Here is a 21,778-nt window from a genome sequence, read left to right on the forward strand (position 1 = left end):
AATCCTGGTATACATGCACACACTGTTTGTGCCCTTTCCTGCTACAGTCCTCCAGCTCTTGTACACAAAAAACCCAAGTCAACTTGGCCACAGTTTCACCCCAAAAATTGGAGATAATTTATTAAACTTTATCACTGACTGAAAAAAGTCACTAATGTCTCTTATAATAAGTTAATGTTCTTAACAGAAAAACCCCAAGCCATGATTACTGCATTTGCTCAGACTTAATACATTTACTTTAACAGTATGGTACTCAATAGGTTCCCCTTCACAGAAGGGAGTTTTCAACCACACCACAAGCCTCTGAATCTTCCCCACTGCTCACTCAGACAAAATAAACTCCCTGGACGGTGACTTGGCAGGCTAGCATCCTGCTTCCCGCCTCTGCAGGTCACAGCAAACATCCGTCCACCTTCATCACCAGCAACGCCAGAAGGGAGCTGGCAGCAGCTGCAGCCCAAGGCGTTCTTCCGCTGTGCTGTGGGGGCAGAGGTCTCAGCCCACCTCCTTTCAAGGAGCTGATAAAGCAACCTGGGCAGCATGAGACTTCTTTACCCCACACAGCACTGTGTGGACACAGGCAAGGCAGACAGGACATCTGACAGAGTGCTGAAATTGCACATGTGGATACAGCTCTCCCAGCACCTCCTCTGAGGATGGAACACCACACCCTGCTCGCTCTGGTGACACTGCATTCGTTTTTCCTTGAACCCACAGACAGCCTTTATGATTCTGTTCTAAGGGCAGGACAACAGAAATGCAAGTCCTTGAACAGAATGAAGCTGCTTAAAAAAAAAGAAGCATCCAGGAGGACAGCACAGAAGTTTTCAGCGTCCTTCCCCTTTCCACAGCCCCCACCTTACGCAGTGGTCATACAGCCCTCCATCGAGCTTGGTTCCCCTGAGGCTCACCCAGTCAGTTCTTACCTTAACACACAGAACACACTTCTCTCACTGCATGTTTCAGCTTCTAAATTATTAGTGCTTATGTGAAGGGACAGACAATTGTAGAAACTTTCTGCAGCTGAAGCATCCATGATCCTGGACCCAGGAGTGCAGTCTCCATGGAGGTTCCCCAGATACAGCTTGTTAAAGCTGCATGGCTCCTCCTCCTCCTCCTCCTCAACTAAAGGCTCCTCGCAGCCAACGCATACAAGACCTCTGCAAGATTTCCAAGCAGGAGTCAGTGTCCTAGACTAATCTATTCAGAACGTTTTTGGGGAAATATTAGCTTTCTGCCTTCTGTGCCTCCTCCCACATCCCCAGCCCTACCACCAATACACACAAAGAAGTCAGCAAGCAAGACTCAGAATTAAAAAACCTGTGTACTTGACCATGCATATTCCCCGTCTACCAGCAGTGCCTCTCCCTTCTCCACTCACCAGTTATAGGGAGGGCAACATTTCACACCGTTGAACAGCAGGTCTGTCACCCACCTGGGGAGGCAGCTGCCACCTTCACCAAGGCAGGTGACAGACCCATGCTCACAGCAGCCATCACGACACTACGGAAGCACACAGCTCTTTGGTCATTAATAGCAGTCAAAGCCACCAGCATCACATCTCCAACCTGTAAAAATAAACTCTTAAGCCAGATAGCTGCCCAAACCTTGCAGAAGCTGGCCCAGCCCACCCATCCACACAACCAGGGACAAACCAACAAGATGTTTTGTTACTCAGCAACCTCTATCATCCTCCTGCTTCCCCTCTTCATCCTCCTCTGTTTCCGTTTTAATCTGAGCCACTCCGAGCCGGTACAGAGCATCACGAATTACCACCTCCCCAGGCTGGCAGCTCTGTACAATCTCCTGGATCTGCCGATTCACAATTTCCCTGCTGGTGAGGAAGTCAATGAGACGGTTGTAGAGGTAATAGTGTGTGGCATTGTCGAAGGTGATGGGCCTTTGGCGGATGTTGCTAGTTTTGCTGTCATTGATAGCAGCAATGATGGCGCTGTAAGGCTCCAGCTCTCGGCACAGGGAGATGCAGTGATGCCGAGCTGTTGGATCTTGGTGGCTGTTCTGCTCCAAACCCATGTGAACAATCCTGCGTGCTGATGACTTGGTGATTGGGTGCTGAACAGAGTGCTCTGCCACAGTCATGTCTACGCTGTAGTGCTGGTCTAGCAGTTCAGGGCAGGACACATACTGGGAGAGAGAGAGACACACAGACCAGGTAGAACGAGAAGCAACTTTCCCACAACTAAGACGATGATGACAAAATTACTGCTTGGCTGAACTCCAGCCAGCACTGTGACACACGACAGAGGGAGGGCTAACTGGCTCAGGCTTCCCCTAAATGCCACAAAGGTGGTGCTGTACACTCCCTCCTCACTTGTACGCCCCCAGAGATAATCCCAAGGCACTACAACCCTCTTCCTCTCCCATTTCTCAAATAATAGCTGCAGTTTGAGAGAATTGAGTTGCTGTGTCAAAATAAGCAACACACTCCAAAGTTCACGATTTGAACTGTTACAATGCACCTCCAGCACAGCGCTTCCTATTACAGAGCATGAACCTAACACAATACCCCAAGCAACATGAAAAGCTTTCCACTATGCTCAGAAGCTACACACTGGCAAAGCTGTGAATCAGGAGATGCTCAGTAGGTCAAATTATCTTGAGGCACAATGCATGTTACACATAATTTTTTTAAAAAATATTTACTTATTTTAAACCTCACTTGAAACTTTTCCATATCGGACAGGCATAGCAGAGTGCAAAGGTGGGCACAACTTACTGTTGGAGGATCCATGGGGTCAGAGAAGCAGCCCTGGTTTTTCCCCCACATCTGGGAAGTCAGGCCAGGACAGCAGATGTCTGCACACAGTGCCACTGAAGAGGCTGTATCAACAACATACACTGGAGGCCAGTGACGTGAGGAAACCAACAAGTCCACGTGATCCCGGGCATTTTCTGCTCTTACTATGTACTTTGAGCCACACACAACCTGGAAAGAAAAGGATTAAGACCAAACATTACAGTAACACTGAAAGCTTATGGAAAAAAAACTCAGTCTTAAAAAAAAAATAAATTCAAGCTTCCTTTCAGGTATTCCAGACAATGCAGTAACCACACAGCTACGTTCTCTAAAGATACTCTGTTTCCTCCTCATACATGTTCACATTATCTCGTTCAGGTAGAGGTGATTTTCAATTCCACCTCAGCAGCAACATCAAAACTGGGCTTCAGATCACTAGTCAGTCTTGAAATCTCCTGCAGGACCGCTCATACTCCAAGCCCCCAAGGCAGTGTGTTTCATTCCCAAGGCTCAGAGAGGCCCACTCCACTGCTTCGATTTAATGAGGGAGTTCCACACTGGTAAGTCAGGTAGTCGTCAATAGCAAGGTAAGATTGTTGACTCCACCTGCCCTTACCTGGTGTGGACAAACTTTGTAGATCTTCCCTCCTGTGTGATGAGTAGAGGCTGGTGTGATGCTTGTCCCATTCTGTACAAACTCGTAGAGAGCCAGGAGGGAGTAGCAGAGCTCATCCTAGAAAAGACAGGCCCAGAGAAAGTCTGTATGTGGCTAAAAGTAACGGACTCCTCCAGAGAGGGAGAATGCTGCAGGCAAGGTCACCTAAATCCTAATTTGCACTTCATCCAATAACTTCCTAATCCCACCCTCAGCACCATGAGGATGACAAGCAATTACACGATGCTGAGCCTGTGACAAGGTAATTACAGGCTTCCTTTCTTCTAGCCCACAAAGGTTCAATTTATTTCACCATGTGTAAGTTACCCTATAATCTGCAGGCACTCGCTTCAAAACCACCCCTGCCCTTAGTGTAGTCAGATGAGACGTTAATTATCTAGGATGGCAAGTGTGAACGAGGGAAAGTCAGGGAGGAACAGCTCCACTCCTGCGGGCCTTGAATGTGGGCAAACAAGCCATTACCTTTGTATCTGAAGCCTTCCAGGGGATGCCACACTGTGTTAGAAAGCCCTGCAGCTCTTCCTCACTGTAAGAACTGATCAGCTCAAGCCTGAAGATTTCTTCCTGAAGGAGCCTCACCAAGGCACTCCCATTACCTGCAAAGGCAGGAAACAAGTCTCAGCACTCATTCTCAGGAAGGGAAGTCACCAAAATATTTTTTTCTGAAAACTACAGAAGCAGAGACTGCACAACCAACTGTTGGCAAGAGAAAGCCACGAACAGTCCTATTTCACAAGTGCGTCACAGCCCACACTTCTCCGCAACCCTCTGCTAGTGAGGTCACCAGACTGAACCCAGCAGAGCTGGAGACTCCATGAGCACTTAACTTGTCTGCCCTGTTGTTTGTAACCTTCAAATGACTGGTTGGACTGACATGAGGATAAACAAGTGACAGAAGAGCACAGAGCAATGTGACTGCAGCCTCCCGACTGCAGCTCCAGGCTTACCCTTCACATCTCCTCCCTGGTTCTTTCTCTGGAGCTTCACTTCCACAAAAGCCCCTGTAGCCCTTCTGCAGTTCAGCTCATCAATACCTGCAGCCCTGTCTGCAAAGCCAACTCATATACTCGTTCAGCTTGCAAAGCCAGTTTTCCTTCTTATACCTCATACTCGAACTGTCAAGGGAACCAGGTGCTAACTAAATTTAGCTCTCTCATATCTGAGCTTATTCATCTCATGGTTTCTTGTTACATGCAGTCAGTGCTCTGGATATACTGAATGGTGACAACAGAACTAGCACATCCATCTCCTACTCTTTTGACAAGTTCTGCAAGAACTTAAACACCCTTTTTTGAGATCGTGGTACTGAGATACCAAGCACTGTCTGCAGCTTTCACAGTCCAAGTATCAGTCTAATACGAAACAAATACTGGCTGGCATTCAAGTTGTGCACGCATCCTTCTGCAATCAGACCATATCTCATTTGGGGTGCAGTGCTCTCATGTCCCCCATGTCTCAAATGCATCAGAGCACACCAGTGCATTCAAGCTTCACTGGGCAGGCCAAAGCTCAAGCTATAAGTATCCTGAGAACAGCTGAACTCACACCAGTGTTCTTGCCCTCTCTCAGCAAATTCAAGAGTCACACAACGATCAATTCTCAACTCTAAACATCACACTAAAAGACTGAAGTCTCCACCACATTAAGTACTCTCCCTTAATAAGCACAACCTCAGCAGTTACCTGGCACTGGCTGCGCATCCAGGTTCTTGTCCTTCTCAGTATTGATCACCATAGCTCCTCTCATCAGTGGAGGGAAGAAAGGAGCAACAATAGAGGCATCAAACTTTGTGATGGGAATGCTAGAAGGAAAAGCCACCTGCTCAATCACCTCTGTCTCCATTGTGGACCAGAAGTCTTCCGCATTCACTTCACTCGATGGCAAGAATTCTGGCCAAGTAAACTAGAAAAAGCAAGAAACACACTGGTCAAATACAAGTAACTGTAATTCATTTGACAGTTCCGTGTCAGCCTCTCTCAAGGCATGAGGACTGCTACCCAGGGGAGGGCTCAGCTCAAATATAACAAGATGGCTTCAGTCTCCTAAAGTTCCCCACAATCACTTTTCATTGAGTGAGAGTCAAAACCATTTATTTGACATAAAAGACAGATATGCTGCATACTACTAGTAGGACTTTTTCCCTCGTTAGAGAAGACAGCACCTCAAGGAAACTGCTGCTGGGAAAAAAAAAAAAAGAAAGCTTTTGTGTCAAGGCAAGATGGCCAAGTTTAGCAACTTTCATTCCAGGTCCCAGCTGTCAGAGGCTGCTGGACAAAAGCTGTGGTCCAGGGACAGAGTATCTTGTTTTCCCCAAATCATACATCAACACCTCTAAGAGGAAGTTCAGGCATCACCACTCCAGCCACATCCTCTTGCCAGGCATCAGCAGAAAACTGCTCACAGAGGTCTCGTGTAATTACCGTGCATTATGAAGATCAGAGTCAGCAAAAGTCATTATGATCTGCTTTGAACACTAACAGGATGTGAAGCCTGTGAAAAGCCTACCTCTGTATTTTTCAGTGCCAGGACATTCTCCACATTCCTCTGGGCTATTTCCACCTTGGGGGTTATGCCACAGATTCCACAGATCATATCATTGTAATCCCGAACTGTTAGGCATTCAAAGGCCCAGTAGCCATTGCACAGCAGTTCCTGGAGCTGAACCTGCTCATCAGGGCTCAGGCTTTTTTCTGAAAAGTAAACATGCCACTGTTAGAACTTTCACTTCCTAAAGACAGTGGAGGTAGCAGAACTCTTATATGCAGAGTAAAATCAAACCTGTCCTCCAGAGGATCATTACGAAGAACTGGTCACAGAGGTACTGTTGGGTTTAGGAAGTGATTTAACAGAAACATACCACACTACAATAGGTGAGGTTTGCCTTTTTATAACCTAACAATCAGCAGGTCACAGTTTTGCGGAAGTGTCATGGTAAAAAAACAAGAAGGACAACCCACCAGTTTGCTCCTGAACAGAGTCAAGAATATTGCCAACAGCCACTCTGGGATCCTCTCCAAGTTTAATGTGGTTTCGGATTGCAAACAGAAGATCCAAGCTCACTAGCAGCTTGTTACCCACATTGAAAAGGCCTGCAGTTAAAACAAGACTGTTATTATCTGTAGGGTTCCAGATCTTCCTCACAAAGAAAGATATTCCTTACTGATAGGCAACATACTCACACAAGCATGGTTCAGAGGATTATGGAAACATGTGAGTAGTGCTTCTGGGACTGTTCCCTCTGCACATCAGCAAGATGAGCTCCTTTCACAGACTTGCCTTTACATTTAAAAAGCTACAAGGAACAGCAGCCAATCCATCTCCTCAGCTCCACGCTGCCTTGCAGGAGGCCCACGGCGACTGCCACTCACATCTCACCAGTCAACACTGAGAAACACCACTCTGCAGAGGTGTCTCTGACTACGCTCTCAGGGGCTGCCTTGCAGAACTCAACGTTTACCACTTACACAGAGGGGATCTACATCAGCGAAGCAAGGCACAGTCTTCCTCAACAAAGTATTCACACATCTTTTTCCTCACAAATACAGATTTACTTGCAGAAGCAGCAGAAGAATAGTGCAAGTCAAAAATAATTCACAACTAATACACTTGGGAAGGGAATAAGCTCTTCTGTGCAAAGACAATGCCCTGACACAGCCCCAAGGCTTCTGAAGGGTTTAGACCAGGGGTCCTCAAAATTTTTAACCAAGGGGCCGGCGCGCGGATGAAGTGGCAGGCAGTCATCTGCGGCTGCTTGGTTTCCCCCCACAACCCCCGTCGGGGGGCGGGGGGGGAGGGTTCTGTAAATACCAGGGGCTAGATTGAGGACCCTGGAGGGCTGTATCCGGCCCGTGGGCTGTAGTTTGAGGACCCCTGGTTTAGACTGTACTCATGCCTTACGTTGGTATGCTTACATTTTCCTACCTGTGTAAATATCAGTGAAGCTATGGAGAGCCAGGCACTGCAGGTTCAAGCACACTTTGACCTGAGCTGTAACCACCTGTAATTTATTAGCTGTCAGCAGCCAGCACTCCTGAGGACCAGCAAGGGAACTGTAACAGACAAAAGAAAACAGAGAGCCAAGCCAACAGGTTTTTCAGTCCAGTCCTGCAGTAACTTAAAAAGTTCTAGTTGAATTGAGCTCATTAGTATGTCAGTGAAAGCCAGTTCACATCATTTCACAGCAGAGAAAAAAACCCTTTACATTTTAAAATGGATTCCACCGGCAAAGTCAGGTCACTGCTCACATTCTTTTAACAGCACTACAGTATCTCTCCAGCTCTACAGTATTTGAACGGTGGAGAAAATCTATGGTCCCAGCTGCTCTGTTGCTGCCCTATTGCTGTAGGACAACAAATGGTGACTAGTAACACATTCTACCTGACAGCCTGTCCCTGCACACACAAAGATTCAGAAAGGTCTGCTCCTCTACAGTACAGCTGCCGAGGAAGAAGTTCAGACAAGAAAATGCTAGTTGTGCCCTAGTGGCAGAAATATAGCCATCCACCTGAGAAAATAGGAATCAGAGTCAAAGCTAGCTCCCTCCCACTGGCAGGGGTTTAATTAGAGCCTACGCAGGCACACATGGGAGTCCCACACACAGAGCATTGCAAAGCAGCCCAGCACAGAAGCAAGGATTTACAATGTGCAGGTTGGTAAGTCACAAGTGACAGACAGGATGCAAGACAGCACTGTTCTGCAAAAATTACTGAGTATAAAAAGTACCTCTGTTGGAAAAATCTCAATTAGTACTAGCCTGACCAAAACAAACATCCATCATTGGTATCAAGAAAATCTTTATCATTGAAGAAAGAAACACAACACAAAACTTCCCAACATTTTGCTGTGAGAAACATTTTAGCTTATGCTTTCAGCAACAGGAGGATGTTTGGCAAACCCAGTGAGAAGATATCCTACAGGCTTTTATAAAAGTCTAATTAAGGTAATCTAGCCTATACAGTGGTAGTTTCTGAAAGTCCTTCAGGTTTCAATTTGGATATTTGTTCAAAAATGGGATTCACTCAAGCCCACACTAAGCCATGAAAAGAACGAAAACACCATAAGCATCCACACAGGAAATATTCAGATCAGGAAGAGAGAAAAAAGGGAGATCACATAATGCACATTTACAATCCCACAAGTTTGCCTCTGTCAGCCTCAAAACATCAGAATGGAAAACAAAGAAGGGATGACTAACAAAAAGACTCTGTTTCAAGAAAAAAAATACTAGACTTAGCAGTCACTCTTTGATCAAGCTCTCCTGCTAACAGAAATGGTAACTATGACAAACTACACTGCACAGGAGAAACAGAATCAGCTTACTGCTAAGCAGCTAAACCCTTTTCACACACATGTAGCTTATTCATTGTCACTTACACCAGCTTCAGCACTGACGCTAAAGCAAATATTATTTCAGGCACGCTTCTAACATAGAATACCAACACGAGGTTGAAAGAGTCACAAGTCTAAAACAGAATCTTACTTCTGTCCCCCTTTGAACAATGGGCTGTTACAGAGGAGGCACTGCGCAGATGGAGACTCATAGTAGTTTGACCAGGAGGTCTGCTCTATGGTGACTGTCTCCTCACTCACGTTGGACAGGATGAGACGCGAGCTGTTGAGTTCATGGATGAGCGTGAAGACCTCAGCCAGTTCCGATTCATTCTCTGGGATCTGCATTACCTTGCGCAGCAGCTGCAGGGTGGATTGACGCTGGATCTCTTTCTGGGATGGGGTTAGGGGCTCGCTGGTGTTCAGCACATCAGACTGACCCGGAGTGACCTCCTAGAAAGCAAGTAGAACACTCACATACTCAACTAGGCAAGCATGGGGATGACATACTGAGAAGCCCAAAGTCATAAAAGGCAGCAGAAACACAGTAACATATGTACCCAGCAGATTTGACTTCTACTCCACTGATCAATCCTTGACTCCAGACAGTAGTGTCAAGCCTAAGTTACTTCACCAAAAATACTTTATTACAGCCCAGCCTTTCAGGAACTCCTATTATAGTGCTAGACCATCACAGATTTGCCATTAAACTGGACTGTTAGTGCAGGGACTGAAGTTCAACAAGGTGAGGACAACCACCAACAGGAACATAAACACCTCAATAATCCTGGAAAACATCACTGCCTTTTCTCCACAGGTTATCAGGCACATTCTCTTGTATAACATGATCAGCCAGCCATGGCAGCCTGCACACCTCTCCAGAAGCTACAGGAAACAAGCACTAAATGAGAACTAGGTGCTGTGATATACAGAGTACACTAATAAATTAGAATTGATCAGCTATAGTCCTTTGACACCCCCTGCCCCAACACATAGGCGATCAAGTGTCATGGTTTAACCTGGCAGGTAGCTAAACACCACACAACCACTCCCTCACATACCTCTCCCCATGGGATAGGACAGAGAATCTCAAAAAGAAAAAAAAAGTAAAATTCATGAGTTGAGATAAAGACAGTTTAATTGAAAAGGAAGGAAAAGAATACTAACAATAAAAGAATTAGAATATATAAAACAAATAATGAGCAATACAATTGCTCACCACCAGCTGACCGATGCCTAACCAATTCCTGAGCAGAAACCACCAGCCAGCTTTCCCCCTAGTTTATACACCGAGCATGACATCATATGGTATGGTGTATCCCTTTGGCCAGTTTGGGTCAGCTGTCCTCTCTGTGTCTCCTCCCAACTTCTTGTGCCCCCCAGCCTTCTTGCTGGCAGGGCAGTAATAAGAAGCTGAAGACTTCTTGACCGTTACTTAGCATGCTGATGTTTTAGTTGTTGCTATCAACATTATTCTCATCCTAAATCCAAAACACAGCACTACACCAGCTACTGGGAAGAAAATTAACTCTATCCCAGCCAAAGCCAGGACATCAAGACAAAACACACAAGCACAGGAGAGCCAAAGTCTAGGCGGCTCAGAAGAATAGCAAGAATGCAAACAGGCTTATCTGTTTAATCACTTAAACTCTTCTGCCAATATTTCAACCTGTTTTTCTGTCTAGTCTAACAGCGAGATAAATGATCGGTCCAAAGCCCAGAGAAAACAATGAACTGTGTGATAGGAATGTTAAACACATCTAGAACCAGAAAATAAGAAAAAACTAAATGAGGAAGAGACAAGCCACATGCCTCTCAAAATGCAAGCTGAGCCAAGCATGCTGCTGTTCCTTACACAGCTGCTTACGTGTACTTCACACAGGCTGTTTCAGTTTGTTTGTTTTTTTTTTTTAAAAAAAACACTACACAAAGTTATGTTCTTCAAAATAAAACAGAGCAAGTGGAAGAGTCATATTACCACACAGACTGAAACGCAGTCTGCCTGTATGCTGAGTGGCCATTTCAGCTAAGGACAGGACAACTCTTTTTTTTTTTTTTTAATTTCACAAACAAAACAATTCCATATGAGAAAAGCTAACCTTTGAAACTTCAAATGCAAAAAAGAAAACCCAAACAAATGAAACCCAGAAGTCTGTATTTACATCCATGCAGATCACCAGATAACTGAAAAACATCTTTCTACAACAGAAATAAAATACATCCAGAAATAAATTCAGGCTGGAAGTAGAGCTGCACTACAAACTCCTAAAAATAGGAAGCTCTAATTAAGATGCACTAACTTAATTGACATTAGCTACAACCTGGTCACAAAGCAGAGCACATTGGAAGCTTCCTTGATGAAGTCTGAAGGTCAACAAAGCTGACACAACAAATGTGTCTTCAGGGGTGATCTCCCCAGTATGCACCGACACGCCGTAAGCATTTTTAAGCTACAGAGACATCCAGTGGTAGAACTGAGCGCACTCAGTCTCATTCTCAGCCTGAAGCACCATTGTTGCAGCAGTTGGAATAGCACAAACATCAACACAAGTATCTTCAATAGGACACTACTCTGTTAGGAAAGCTTACCATCATGAAAAAAGATTATGTTCCCATGGGCATTTGCAAACTAAGGTCCCTCCCTGCCAATCCCCACAATAGCCATTTGATAAAACAAACTATTCCGAACCTTACCAGGGATTTTGCCGTTTTCTCAGTTCTATCTTTGGCAAGATTGTATCCGCAGCTTGGACAGATTCTTGGCTTGTGTCTGTTTGTATACACGTAACTACAAGAGGGGTTCTTGCATTTCCCTCTGCCACGTGATGTTGCCAATCCCAAATCCTGAATGACACAGAAAAAAAAATACCGTTTGCCGACCCTGACTTTCAGATGTCTTAGACTTCTAATGGTCAGACACAATCTTAAAGGTCCTTTCCAATCTAAATGATTCTATGCCAACAAGATTCTAGAAAAGTCTGCTTGAATATCACATGTTTTTTCACCACTTTGTAACACCTTGTTTAAAGGTCAAATAGCAGGCGCTGTCACTTTGCACAGAGCACTTTAACTAGCACTTGAACATTTTGGGGCCACCTCCAGAGACCAGAAACACACATTAAATTCATTCAGAAACCACTGATCATCCCCACTGAACTCAAGAGGGGATGGAGATTATACTAAGACATGGAAGGAAAAAACCTGGTTCTTAACAAGGCCCCAGACAGGACTGCAGCACAGTACAGTCACCCTGGATTAGGTCAACAGGTGACATACAAACTACAGATCATCTCACATTTAATACGAGATACATTTCTGCAAGTCAGTAAAACAGAAGTCACAGAACAGTCTCACCCCAGACATGACACTCCCTACCGTGTAAATCAGAGCAACTGCAAGATTCTCACCAAAGTTACAGTGCAGCTGTACTTGTAGGAAGGGAATATGTCTGGTTTGACCTCCACTACTTTCACCTGAGATGCCCTGCTGGTCAAAGCACTGTGGAGCTAGAGATTGAAAGCAGAAAAAGCAACACCCGTAAGACACCTACTACTAAATACACACATCCTGTAAGCCTGTAAGCAATAACTATTAGCAATCCCCCCCCCCCCCCCAATCAATTAATGTTCATTTAATATTAGAGGACTACAACACACTGTTTTGCATACTAAGGCATTACAATTCAAACAGAAGCATTTCAGCACCTTGGCATACTCAGTCATATTTCACAGGTGAAAGACTCAGTACTGCACCTCAGGTTATCAAAACACTAGTAGATCCTCAGAACATCCTCTGGAAGTAGCTGAGGGGTTCTCAAAGCAGCCAGCAGAAAGGTTGTCCAACAGCACCTCCCAGTTCAGTTCCTACACTCACCCATCTAGCATTCATGCTACTTCTGAGCCATATCATACAAACTGTCAGTCACAGATTTTATCACCATAAAGCTGCTACATTTTAATGTTCTATTTCTCACCACTCAGGTCATATCCCTCATCCTGTGGGGAAAAAAACACCCAGGAAAATAATACACATTTGAAGAACAAACCATAGGTACCTTTCGCTCCTCTGCACTTGGTGGCTGCAGAATTGACTGGCCCAATTGTTTCAGCGTACTGGGCTTCAAGCCTGATGTTCTCACAGGGGAATGCTTGTCTTGAAGAAGGAAAGGGATGCAGCAAGTTAGGAGAAAACAGGTCCTGTTTCGTCCTGACATCTTTGGTAAATGCCACCATAGTCATGTGGGATTTTTTTTTCTCTGAACTTGAGATGACCCAAGTAAGTGTTTCATGGGCCATTTACTCTCAGTTAGAGAGCAAGAAGAGTTTTTTTCTTAGCATAGGCCACTGTCCCCCTCCAGACATAACCTATTACTTGACAGAGACCACTTCAACATAGCGAGGAAAGACAACCGCTCCCAAACCCTACCAGAGTATACTGCTTTTACCGGTATTCGCAAAGGCCTGTCTGTTGCTAGGCTGCTCAGTGCTGGCTTCTCTCCCCACGCCGGCTGGTGCGGGCAGAATGGCTCGCATGGGTCTCGCTGCAGCCAGCAAGGAGGGCTTGGGTCTTGGTTTACTCTTTACTTCTTGTCCTTTGTGTGCGGCAGCTGGAGCATCGATTCTGAAAGACAAGAGCTACAATTGGAAAAATATTCCATTGATTCCCCCTCAGTTTCAATTTTCTTCTCTTCCCTGAACTGTGCTTTATTAGCACAATAATCACAGCTATTACAGTAGAAAGATGAAAAAGTGCTAAAGATACATCTGCCCTGTGACTACAAATTAATTGTCACTTAAAAAAAATTAGCTCTGATGGACAAAATCTCAAAGGAACAATCCTGAACTGGCACAAAACAGACAGCAAACAGAACAGGTCTTACTGGAAACACTGCCAGCAGCCTTCAGTTTCTTGGATTAGCCTCATCAGCACACAACAGACATCATACACTCCCCTAACATATGGAAAACTGACTCACCCCGTTGGTTTTTTCGCAGAGGCATTTGGACTCAGCATCTCTGAAGATGGTGGGATCCCCAGCCCTACGCTCTCTTTTTCTGCCTGCTCTGAAGAACAGTCTCCTAGCCTTTGGCTTTCTTGACCCAGCATCACTCCAACAGCACTCCGTTTGTCTTCAGCAGGCACATTGTTCGCAAGAATGTGAGCCTCAGAGATGATCACTTCCTCCCACTCCATCTCCTGCATTTGCCCTCCAACAGGCACAGCATTCAGCAGCTGGCTGACAGCTTCAGAGCTTTCCAAGGCCGACTTGGAGGTACTCTCACTAACAGCTGCTGGTTCTATAAATGCTGACTGTTGACCTCTTTTAGCTGCTGGAGTTTTAAGAGAGGTGCCTGAATTTGGCTCAGATTTGCTTTTTGGTTGCTTTTCCTGGAAACAAAGAGATAGTCACATTTCAGAGCTTTAGGCTTTCACAGATAAGTAAGCTCCCTTCACATATGCCAGGTTTGCCATGGCCTATTTAATGCTGGATCAAACCAGCAAAATTCTAAGTATTTAAGCAATGAATTGTACAAGAGCAGGAAGACATCATCTCCTACTACAGCAAAGTCCCTGTTAACATTTTATCTAGCCTCCTGGCCCTTCATGTATTATTTTTAGACACTGTTTACTTTGAAGAATCAGTCTTTCTCAAACTCCCTCAGGTACCGTCGTTAGCATCAACTCAAACTCACCCACTACCCTCTGTAAGAAGGACCCACCTCCTACACTCCCCTTGCATAGCTTCAGCTCGTCTGTTCTTCCACACTATTCAGGAACCAAAGGGAGCTAGATAGAGAACTTGCAACTTTTGGATACATGCATTCAGAAAAACATGCACTTGGCAAGTCAGGAAACAGAGGATTACTCAGGAAGGCTTTTTGACTTTTAAGAAAAGTGTTACCTTCAAGACTAAGGCTACAGAAGGCATGAATTGAGGTCAATAAAAGCATGATGCAACACTGGATTGGTAACATGCAAGAAGGTATCAGAAATGGAACCAAGAGTTTCTGGCACAATAAACACATTAATTCTAAGCTCTCTATAGAGTTCAATCTCAGAAGGATAATCTAGACTTTTAAAAACAGACATAACCAAGTCCCTTCCTTTCTACAAAACAGGAAGGTATGTATATATTTAGTTTCGGTTCTACTGATGTTATTACTGGTTAAAATAAAACTGCTGGTGCATGTTTTTCCCCAAGGCATGACACCATAAAAACAAGTGGAACTGTTTATGCAAATGTGTTCCCAGAAGAGCAGAAGAAAATGGGAAGACAGAAAGAAAGCTCCTCTAAAACCTTTCAGTTCTAATTAATGTAGGATTTAACAGGAGCAGGCATGCCATACTCTGGTAGAAACACGTTTTTGCAGTTAGCCATCTACCTACTTCAGCAGGTTTACAGAACAAAAACTAAGACACCATCATCACTATTTGTATCCTACCACGCAGAAAAGCCAGCCATCAGCTCAGACACTACAGAGTTTGTAAACTGCCTGAAAAAGTTCTTGCCCCTAAACATTTAACGGATCTAGACACAGAACTAAGGAGGTTCAGAACAAATCCACATAAAGCCACTGAATGTCAGTGCAAGTTTTCATATTGAAAACATCCTTTAACTTGTGCTTGAGAAGCTGTTTCAGACAAATGTAATAAACACACAGCTGTTCAGAGCAGATTAATTACCATGACATTGCCAAGGTCTAAGGAAGGACTGTTTTTTGCTGTATACAACTAGTAAAAATGCCAATAACTTAAGCAAAATAGGTATTGTGTGGAGAAAGACTTTTCCACTCAAACAATTTCACAACTCCACCAACAGCTGGGAATTTCCTTACAGTCAAAGGTCACAACATAATGAATGATCAGACACATGGCCATGAGCCAACAGCACTTCAGCTTCTACTAGATCAACTTCATTACCTAGCTCCCAAAGGATCACACACCTACTATAGTTGAGAATTATTCCTTCTTTCTGCTGAAAAACCAATGTTGAAAGACCACAGGAAATCTCCACTTGTAGAAGAACTTCAAACAGATAAATTACCACAAAACAAATAGTTCAACCAAGTTCCTGAGCTTAGGTAGAGCTGCAGCAGGAAGAACAGGCAATGCCTCCCAGCCACAGGAACTATAATGCAGGCAGAGTGTATCCTCTCAATGACAGAGAGTTACTGAATGCAGCCCCATCTGTTCTGACACCGTTGCAAGTGACGTCTTTACCCAAGGTGTGGTGATTTCAGGTCTGTCTCACCTTGGTCAAGTGTCCTCTTCAATGGTACTTGCCCCAGCACAAGCACTGGAACCTAAGTGCAGGGATCAGTTCTGGTATATCTGACCTCCTGTTCCAAATCTACAGGTCTAGAAATATCACAGGCATTCAAAGAAACAGCACTTTTCCTCTGAAAATTGGGGAAGGAAAGGCAAATTTACCTTTGGGATCCATTTCCCTCCCAGGAAGTTCCCACACGCTGGGCATTTTGGTGGCTTATGCCTGGTGACGTAAGTGAAGGAACAGCCGGGATTGGTGCAATTTCCATGTCCCCTGCGAGTATAGGTGGTTGTCTGAAACAAAAGTTGTCAAGAATTTTCCTACAGAACTGAAAAACCCACAAAGCTAGGCTCATTGTTCCCTCTTTCCTTACAAGCACAAGTGTTATTCAGCAAATCATCAGCCTTCCACTATGATTCCTTTTACTGATCAGCCCACACACACCTGGATCACCATGAGTAAGCACCATAACTACTCTAGAGTCTCAATGCTCAGTCTATACAAATCTCCAGTGTCACCAGAATTCAGATCAAATTGCAGAGTGCAGATGAACAATGCATATAACCTACTGGAGAAGCGAACCTCGCATTTACAGTGCTAGAACAGTTCTCTTATGAATAAGTCACAGTAAGATGGTATAAAAATGATTCAAACAGTAGTCCACAGTGAGGCAAGATGTGATTAATAGACTCATGTCAACAGGGTGACAAGACTTGAAGACAAGCACTCATGAAGTAGAAACAATTTTCATCCGCAATTTGTCATTGTATGCAGTGGTCAAGTACTCCTCAGTGCTTTATTGTAACTTGCAGCATCACCAGGCACTGTTTACAAAGACAGCTAAAGCAGAATCTGTCATCTTTGTCAGGACAACCACACCAACAAATTGAGGTTTTGTCAGCACAACACCTCTCAATATTCTGTACTCACTCCCAAGGGAGCTGTTGTGCTATAAGTCCCTAACTAGGTACATTTTCTTCTGAAAATGCAAGTGCTCCTCTCAAAAAAATGAGACAATTTAAGTTAGGTGCTTCTCAGGAACAAAAACCTGAGATATTTCCATTCTCCCCAAGATACCTGGAAGAATATCACACTATCTGCCACTATAAATATCTGAAGCGTCTCACCAGCTAGAAGCACAGAAGACTTGGAAAACAGGATTTGATGCTAGCTTACACAACACAAGGAGCTGCAGTGCTGACTGTACAATGAAGTCCTACAGTGACTACAGAAATACAGGCGGATGGAGTGGTTAGATTAGAGAAATAATATTGTTCTTCCTCATGCAATGGGCTGCAAAACTTTTTATGTGGGTTCTCAAAACATTAGGTCAGTAGTCCTGTCACGTGGCCAAAGCAACAGCCATTCGTAAGACTCGGGAGCTCATGTTTTCCTGTCATAAGAGCAGATTCTTGCCCATGAAAGGATGGACTCTGGCATTTTATGAGACAAACAGCATCCAAGTAGAGGACATACATGGCTACACAGACCCTGAGAAGAGCAACATGGAAACTGCTACTGGCCAGATGTGCTGCAATAGCATTATTTACTCCATCTGCTTCCAAGAACTCCTTGAGAAAGGTGGCAGCAGAAACAGGCTCCAGTAAGACACTCTAGGAAGTCAGAGACCCTATTAGCACACACAAGGCATAACACCAGGGACAAGAAATTTACAGGAGGACTCCAAATTGGATTATCTTTAAGAACTGAACCATGATTAAACCCTTCCTACTGTAGCACCTTTATGACAAACCTACGGTAGTATAGTCATGCCTTTCTATCACAGAAGACTGGATTTCTTACCAATTTAATTGATGCTGGGTTCTCCACAACAGAATGAGCTGGCAAAGGTAACATAATAAACTGCGTAGCAGGTGCAGAGGAACTACTCTCTTCAGTATCCTAAAATGAAGACAAAGGGAAAATACTTGCAGAAAACAAGAGACATTATGACCTGTGTCCCACCCTCTCATGAACACTGCTATTGAAGACATGTCTTAAGGACTGATGAGACCAGAAAACAGGAAAGAGCAGTGATCATTTCAAAAGCAATGGCCTTACCAGGTCTACTCTGGAAACAACCAAACTGTTCACAGCTTGAAATTGTAAACAGCAGATCCGATTCTTTACAGAGTAGTTTTCTATAATCAATCCCTAACAGCTCAACTTAAAAGGACTGCCTTCTAACCCTCTGCAACTGAGAAGACAGCGATCAGGAACACAGAGGTAACATTTTTTCCTCCCCAAAATTTTGCAGTCCAACAGCAGAACCCACCTCAAGTATTGTTATAAGAAACAATTAAAAAACCTCAAGCAGTCATCTTACAACACAAGCAATATCAGCATATGGCAGAGTGCACCTGCAAGCAGACACTGTAATCACCGAGTTACAAAAGTTGCTGTTTCCCTCACCACTGAGCGTAAGCACACTGGGCAACAGAGGATCTACTGCAGCCATCAAGGATCTTAAGCAAAGTATGTTAAACAGGACTCAGGTGAGACTCTGGAAGGAGCCCAAGTCTCACTAGAAAAACTTACCCTCACCACAGTCACCACAGACACACCGTCTGAAACCTGAGGACGGGCCACAGCAATGCTCCCGTTGGAGACATCTGTGGAGCCACTGACTAGAGTCTCTTCAATAACTACCCGAGCTGCCTGATAGGGTTGCCCTTCTATTTCCAAAGAAGCCTCATCCAAGAGGATATCTCCAGCCACTTTCTCTGTCACCGGCCCAACATAGTGAGAGAGAACCTCTGACGCAACCGCTTCTTCCACAGCATCTGGCTGACCAAAGGAAGCAGTCTCTTCTGCTAGTCCTTCAATGGCGATGCATTGCTCAGAAATGCCAACATGGCTCGAGTCCACAGGAAGGACGTTTTGCACAGCATCACGGGAGACATTTGTGATGTTAGTGGAAGCTGTTAAACCTTCGGGTGCTGCCTGACCCTGTGTCACGCACCGTTCCAGTGACTGCCTGCTCCTGTCTTCTTGAAGAGTGGTTTTGGGAATAATTATATAATCTGAGCGAGGAAGAATCTTACGGAAACCTGGAATGTCTGGAACTACTGCAGTTCGAGTGGACACCTTGGAGTTCTGTTGGCAAAATCAGAGTATGGAATAAATGAATATGAGAAAAGGAACAGATTCAGTTCTCAGTCGTACTATTTTAGTGCCCAAAGTTCAAACAGTTTCCTGACACAGTCTGCTGGGAATTTCTCCACCTGGCAGAGCCTGTAGAATCCCTCCCAGCCCTGGTTTTACACTTTACCATCAATCAAACTTTACCACCCTGATGAAATGGCACAAAAATAACTACCATTCCCATCAGCAGGTACTAGACATATCGATCTTGAATTTCAAAACATTATCCCTCGACTGAACAGAAGGCAAAAACAAGGGGCAGTGGCCTCGCACACTGCTTCTTTGTAGGCTGTTGTAAGCAGAAATACAAACTGGAATCTGCAGTTAAATGATTCTCCCACACACAGTGCTGTGTAAGCAGTTAAATGCCTCTTCACATGGCAAAGAACTGCCAGAAAGATGACTTACTGGATCCAATCCCTCTTTCTCTAGCTTGGCTTTCTCCAAGTAATAGCTTTTTTCAGCCACGCTGAGCAACCTCCAGCTCTCACTGATCTTTTTGTTGATTTCAGATTGAGGGAGGTGTGGGAGCTCTTGCTGTACTTTCAAGTAAATATCATAATAGTAGAGGAGGTAAGCAGATCTGAAACAACCACAAAACAGAATATTAACTCCATTCTACATAAACTCCTTTGGACAAAGAAATCCACAATGTTAATGTTCATCTCAAGGTCAGATGACAAGCACATTACATCCAGTTCTACTTCTAAATGAATTTTTTAATCAAATGAAAACGAAGATACTGAGGAGAACCTCTGAAGCAAGCAAAAAGAACCTAAGGTAAATTATTCTGGAGGATACAAACTCCAGCACTGGTAGTACCTGTAGAAACAAGGATGTCAGAGCAGCCCCAAAGGGTCAAATTAATGTTTTATATCTCTGATGTTTTACATCATGGAGTATTCCAAGTGTACTGCAAAGCTCAGTCTCATCAGAAACAAGGAAAACTGCTCCCATACCCTACACAGGAGCTAAATGAAGACAGAAGGAACTTACCTAGGCTTTTTGGCTTTTTCTCCATGATCACCAGTACTTTTATATTTCTTTTTCTTCTTAGATGGCACCGGTGATGCGTAAGTGTAAGTGCCTTCTATTTCCTCCATTACCACAGTTACTTCAGTGCCATCATATGGAGCCTCCATTGCTAAAAATACATATTTTATGTTACACACTTGCCAAGTTATACATTTCTCCCAGCAAAAATGGCTCTTAATCATCTTTGTAAACCGACAGCATCATTGGCATGTAAGTTTGACTTTAATTAACCAATATAATTACATGTTAGCTATTTATCTATTTTCAGACAAAACCATCTTTATTACTATGACCTCAATACCGTCAGCTCCCTGCAAACATGCTGCATCTGCACGCAAAAGCTGCCATTCCCCAGGAACCTCTCAGATAAGTTTGGTAACCCAGAACAAGCCTTACGCCCAGCAAGCAGGTGTCCAGCTACAAGGTATCACAGCCACACTCACAAAAGCAAGGCCAGAGGCTGAATAAACACGGAAACCTCATAATCCTCTTACTTACCACATCTCTGGGGCTCCTCGCTTAGCGCCCGGGGTGCTGGGCGGCAGAGAGCACACCAGACGCCTCAGTAGATAAACAACAACACTACCTGTGCTCGCGGGCGGCCCACGCACGACCCGCACCTCGGCCCAATCAGCCTCTAACCCCAGGCAAGCCAAAGCCCTTTAAACCGAGGTCCTGTCCCCTCCACAGCGCCCGAGGTGAAGCGGGGCGGCGGGGCCGCCTCCGGCCCCGGTGAACCTGCCCCGCCCCCCCCTCCCCTCCCCTCCCCTCCCTCCCTCACCGGGCAGCACCGGGGATGAGCGGCCGGACAGGCAGCGAGCTGCGGTCACGTCCCAGCCGGGGCGCAGCGGCGCGGAGGAGGCAGCGCCGGAGCTACGGGCCAGCTGCATAGAGGAGAGCGGGCGGGCGGGCTAGGCGGGGCGGGCCGCCCCGGCATGCTGGGCCGGCTGCCAGACCGGGCCCGGGCCGCGCGTCAGGGGCGGGACAGCACCGGGCCCCTCGCTTCGGCGGCTGCTCGCCACCGCCGGAAATGCTGCCCGCAACAGCATCCGGGTCACGGCGTGACGGCCGAGGGGGCGGGGCCGGGACGGGTTGGGCGGGGCCGGGACGGGTTGGGCGGGGCCGGGACGGGTTGGGCGGGGCCGGGACGGGTTGGGCGGGGCCGGGACGGGTTGGGCGGGGCCGGGACGGGTTGGGCGGGAGCAGCGCGCGGCCGCCCCGGGCGGGTTGGCGGGAGCGGCGGCGCGCGCTCCCTCTTCCCGCCGATTCTCCTCAGGGCGGCGCGCGCGGCCGGGCACCGCGCGTTTAGAAAGGTCCCGGGCCGCTGTTAGCGAGGACTGCGCTCCGCAGGGCAGCATCGTGTCCCTGCCTTCTTCACCGGCGCTGGGCAGGCTTTCGGTCTGGCTTCCCACAGCTTTTCTCCCGGAGCACAGGGTAGAGGTCCAGCCCTTCCCCTCGTGAAGCAGGGAGGCAGCAGGACGAAGCCGTGCTCCTCAGCTTTGACCCTGTCAGCCCACCAATGCAGTCAGCCCACTTCCCGGTGTTGAGGCAGATGAAGTGGCAACCT

At 45.7% G+C, this 21,778-nt stretch overlaps 1 protein-coding gene across 2 annotated transcripts; it reads right to left on the reverse strand.

The window, feature by feature from the left end:
• Positions 1–88: 88 nt before the first annotated feature.
• Positions 89–21,250, reverse strand: HMGXB3 (HMG-box containing 3). 2 transcript variants are annotated; one of them, XM_055811806.1, is made up of 20 exons: positions 20,993–21,250; positions 20,173–20,320; positions 19,585–19,759; positions 18,571–19,128; positions 17,836–17,934; positions 16,194–16,325; positions 13,738–14,150; positions 13,207–13,382; positions 12,817–12,914; positions 12,170–12,268; positions 11,457–11,606; positions 8,914–9,215; positions 7,356–7,483; positions 6,392–6,523; positions 5,940–6,124; positions 5,117–5,336; positions 3,897–4,030; positions 3,375–3,491; positions 2,738–2,947; positions 89–2,145 (listed from the first exon to the last, which is right to left on the reverse strand). In XM_055811806.1, the coding sequence occupies exons 1-20, from the start codon at positions 21,099–21,101 to the stop codon at positions 1,675–1,677; spliced, it is 4,056 nt and encodes a 1,351-aa protein (XP_055667781.1). In that variant the 5' UTR covers positions 21,102–21,250; the 3' UTR covers positions 89–1,674. The 2 variants fall into 2 exon arrangements, with proteins under 2 accessions (XP_055667781.1, XP_005231848.2); XM_005231791.4 differs by lacking the exon at positions 20,993–21,250 and adding an exon at positions 20,710–20,938.
• Between the last annotated feature and the right edge of the window lie 528 nt (positions 21,251–21,778).

This window comes from Falco peregrinus, chromosome 8 (genome assembly GCF_023634155.1).
Source record: "Falco peregrinus isolate bFalPer1 chromosome 8, bFalPer1.pri, whole genome shotgun sequence".
Classification (NCBI taxonomy): domain Eukaryota; kingdom Metazoa; phylum Chordata; class Aves; order Falconiformes; family Falconidae; genus Falco; species Falco peregrinus.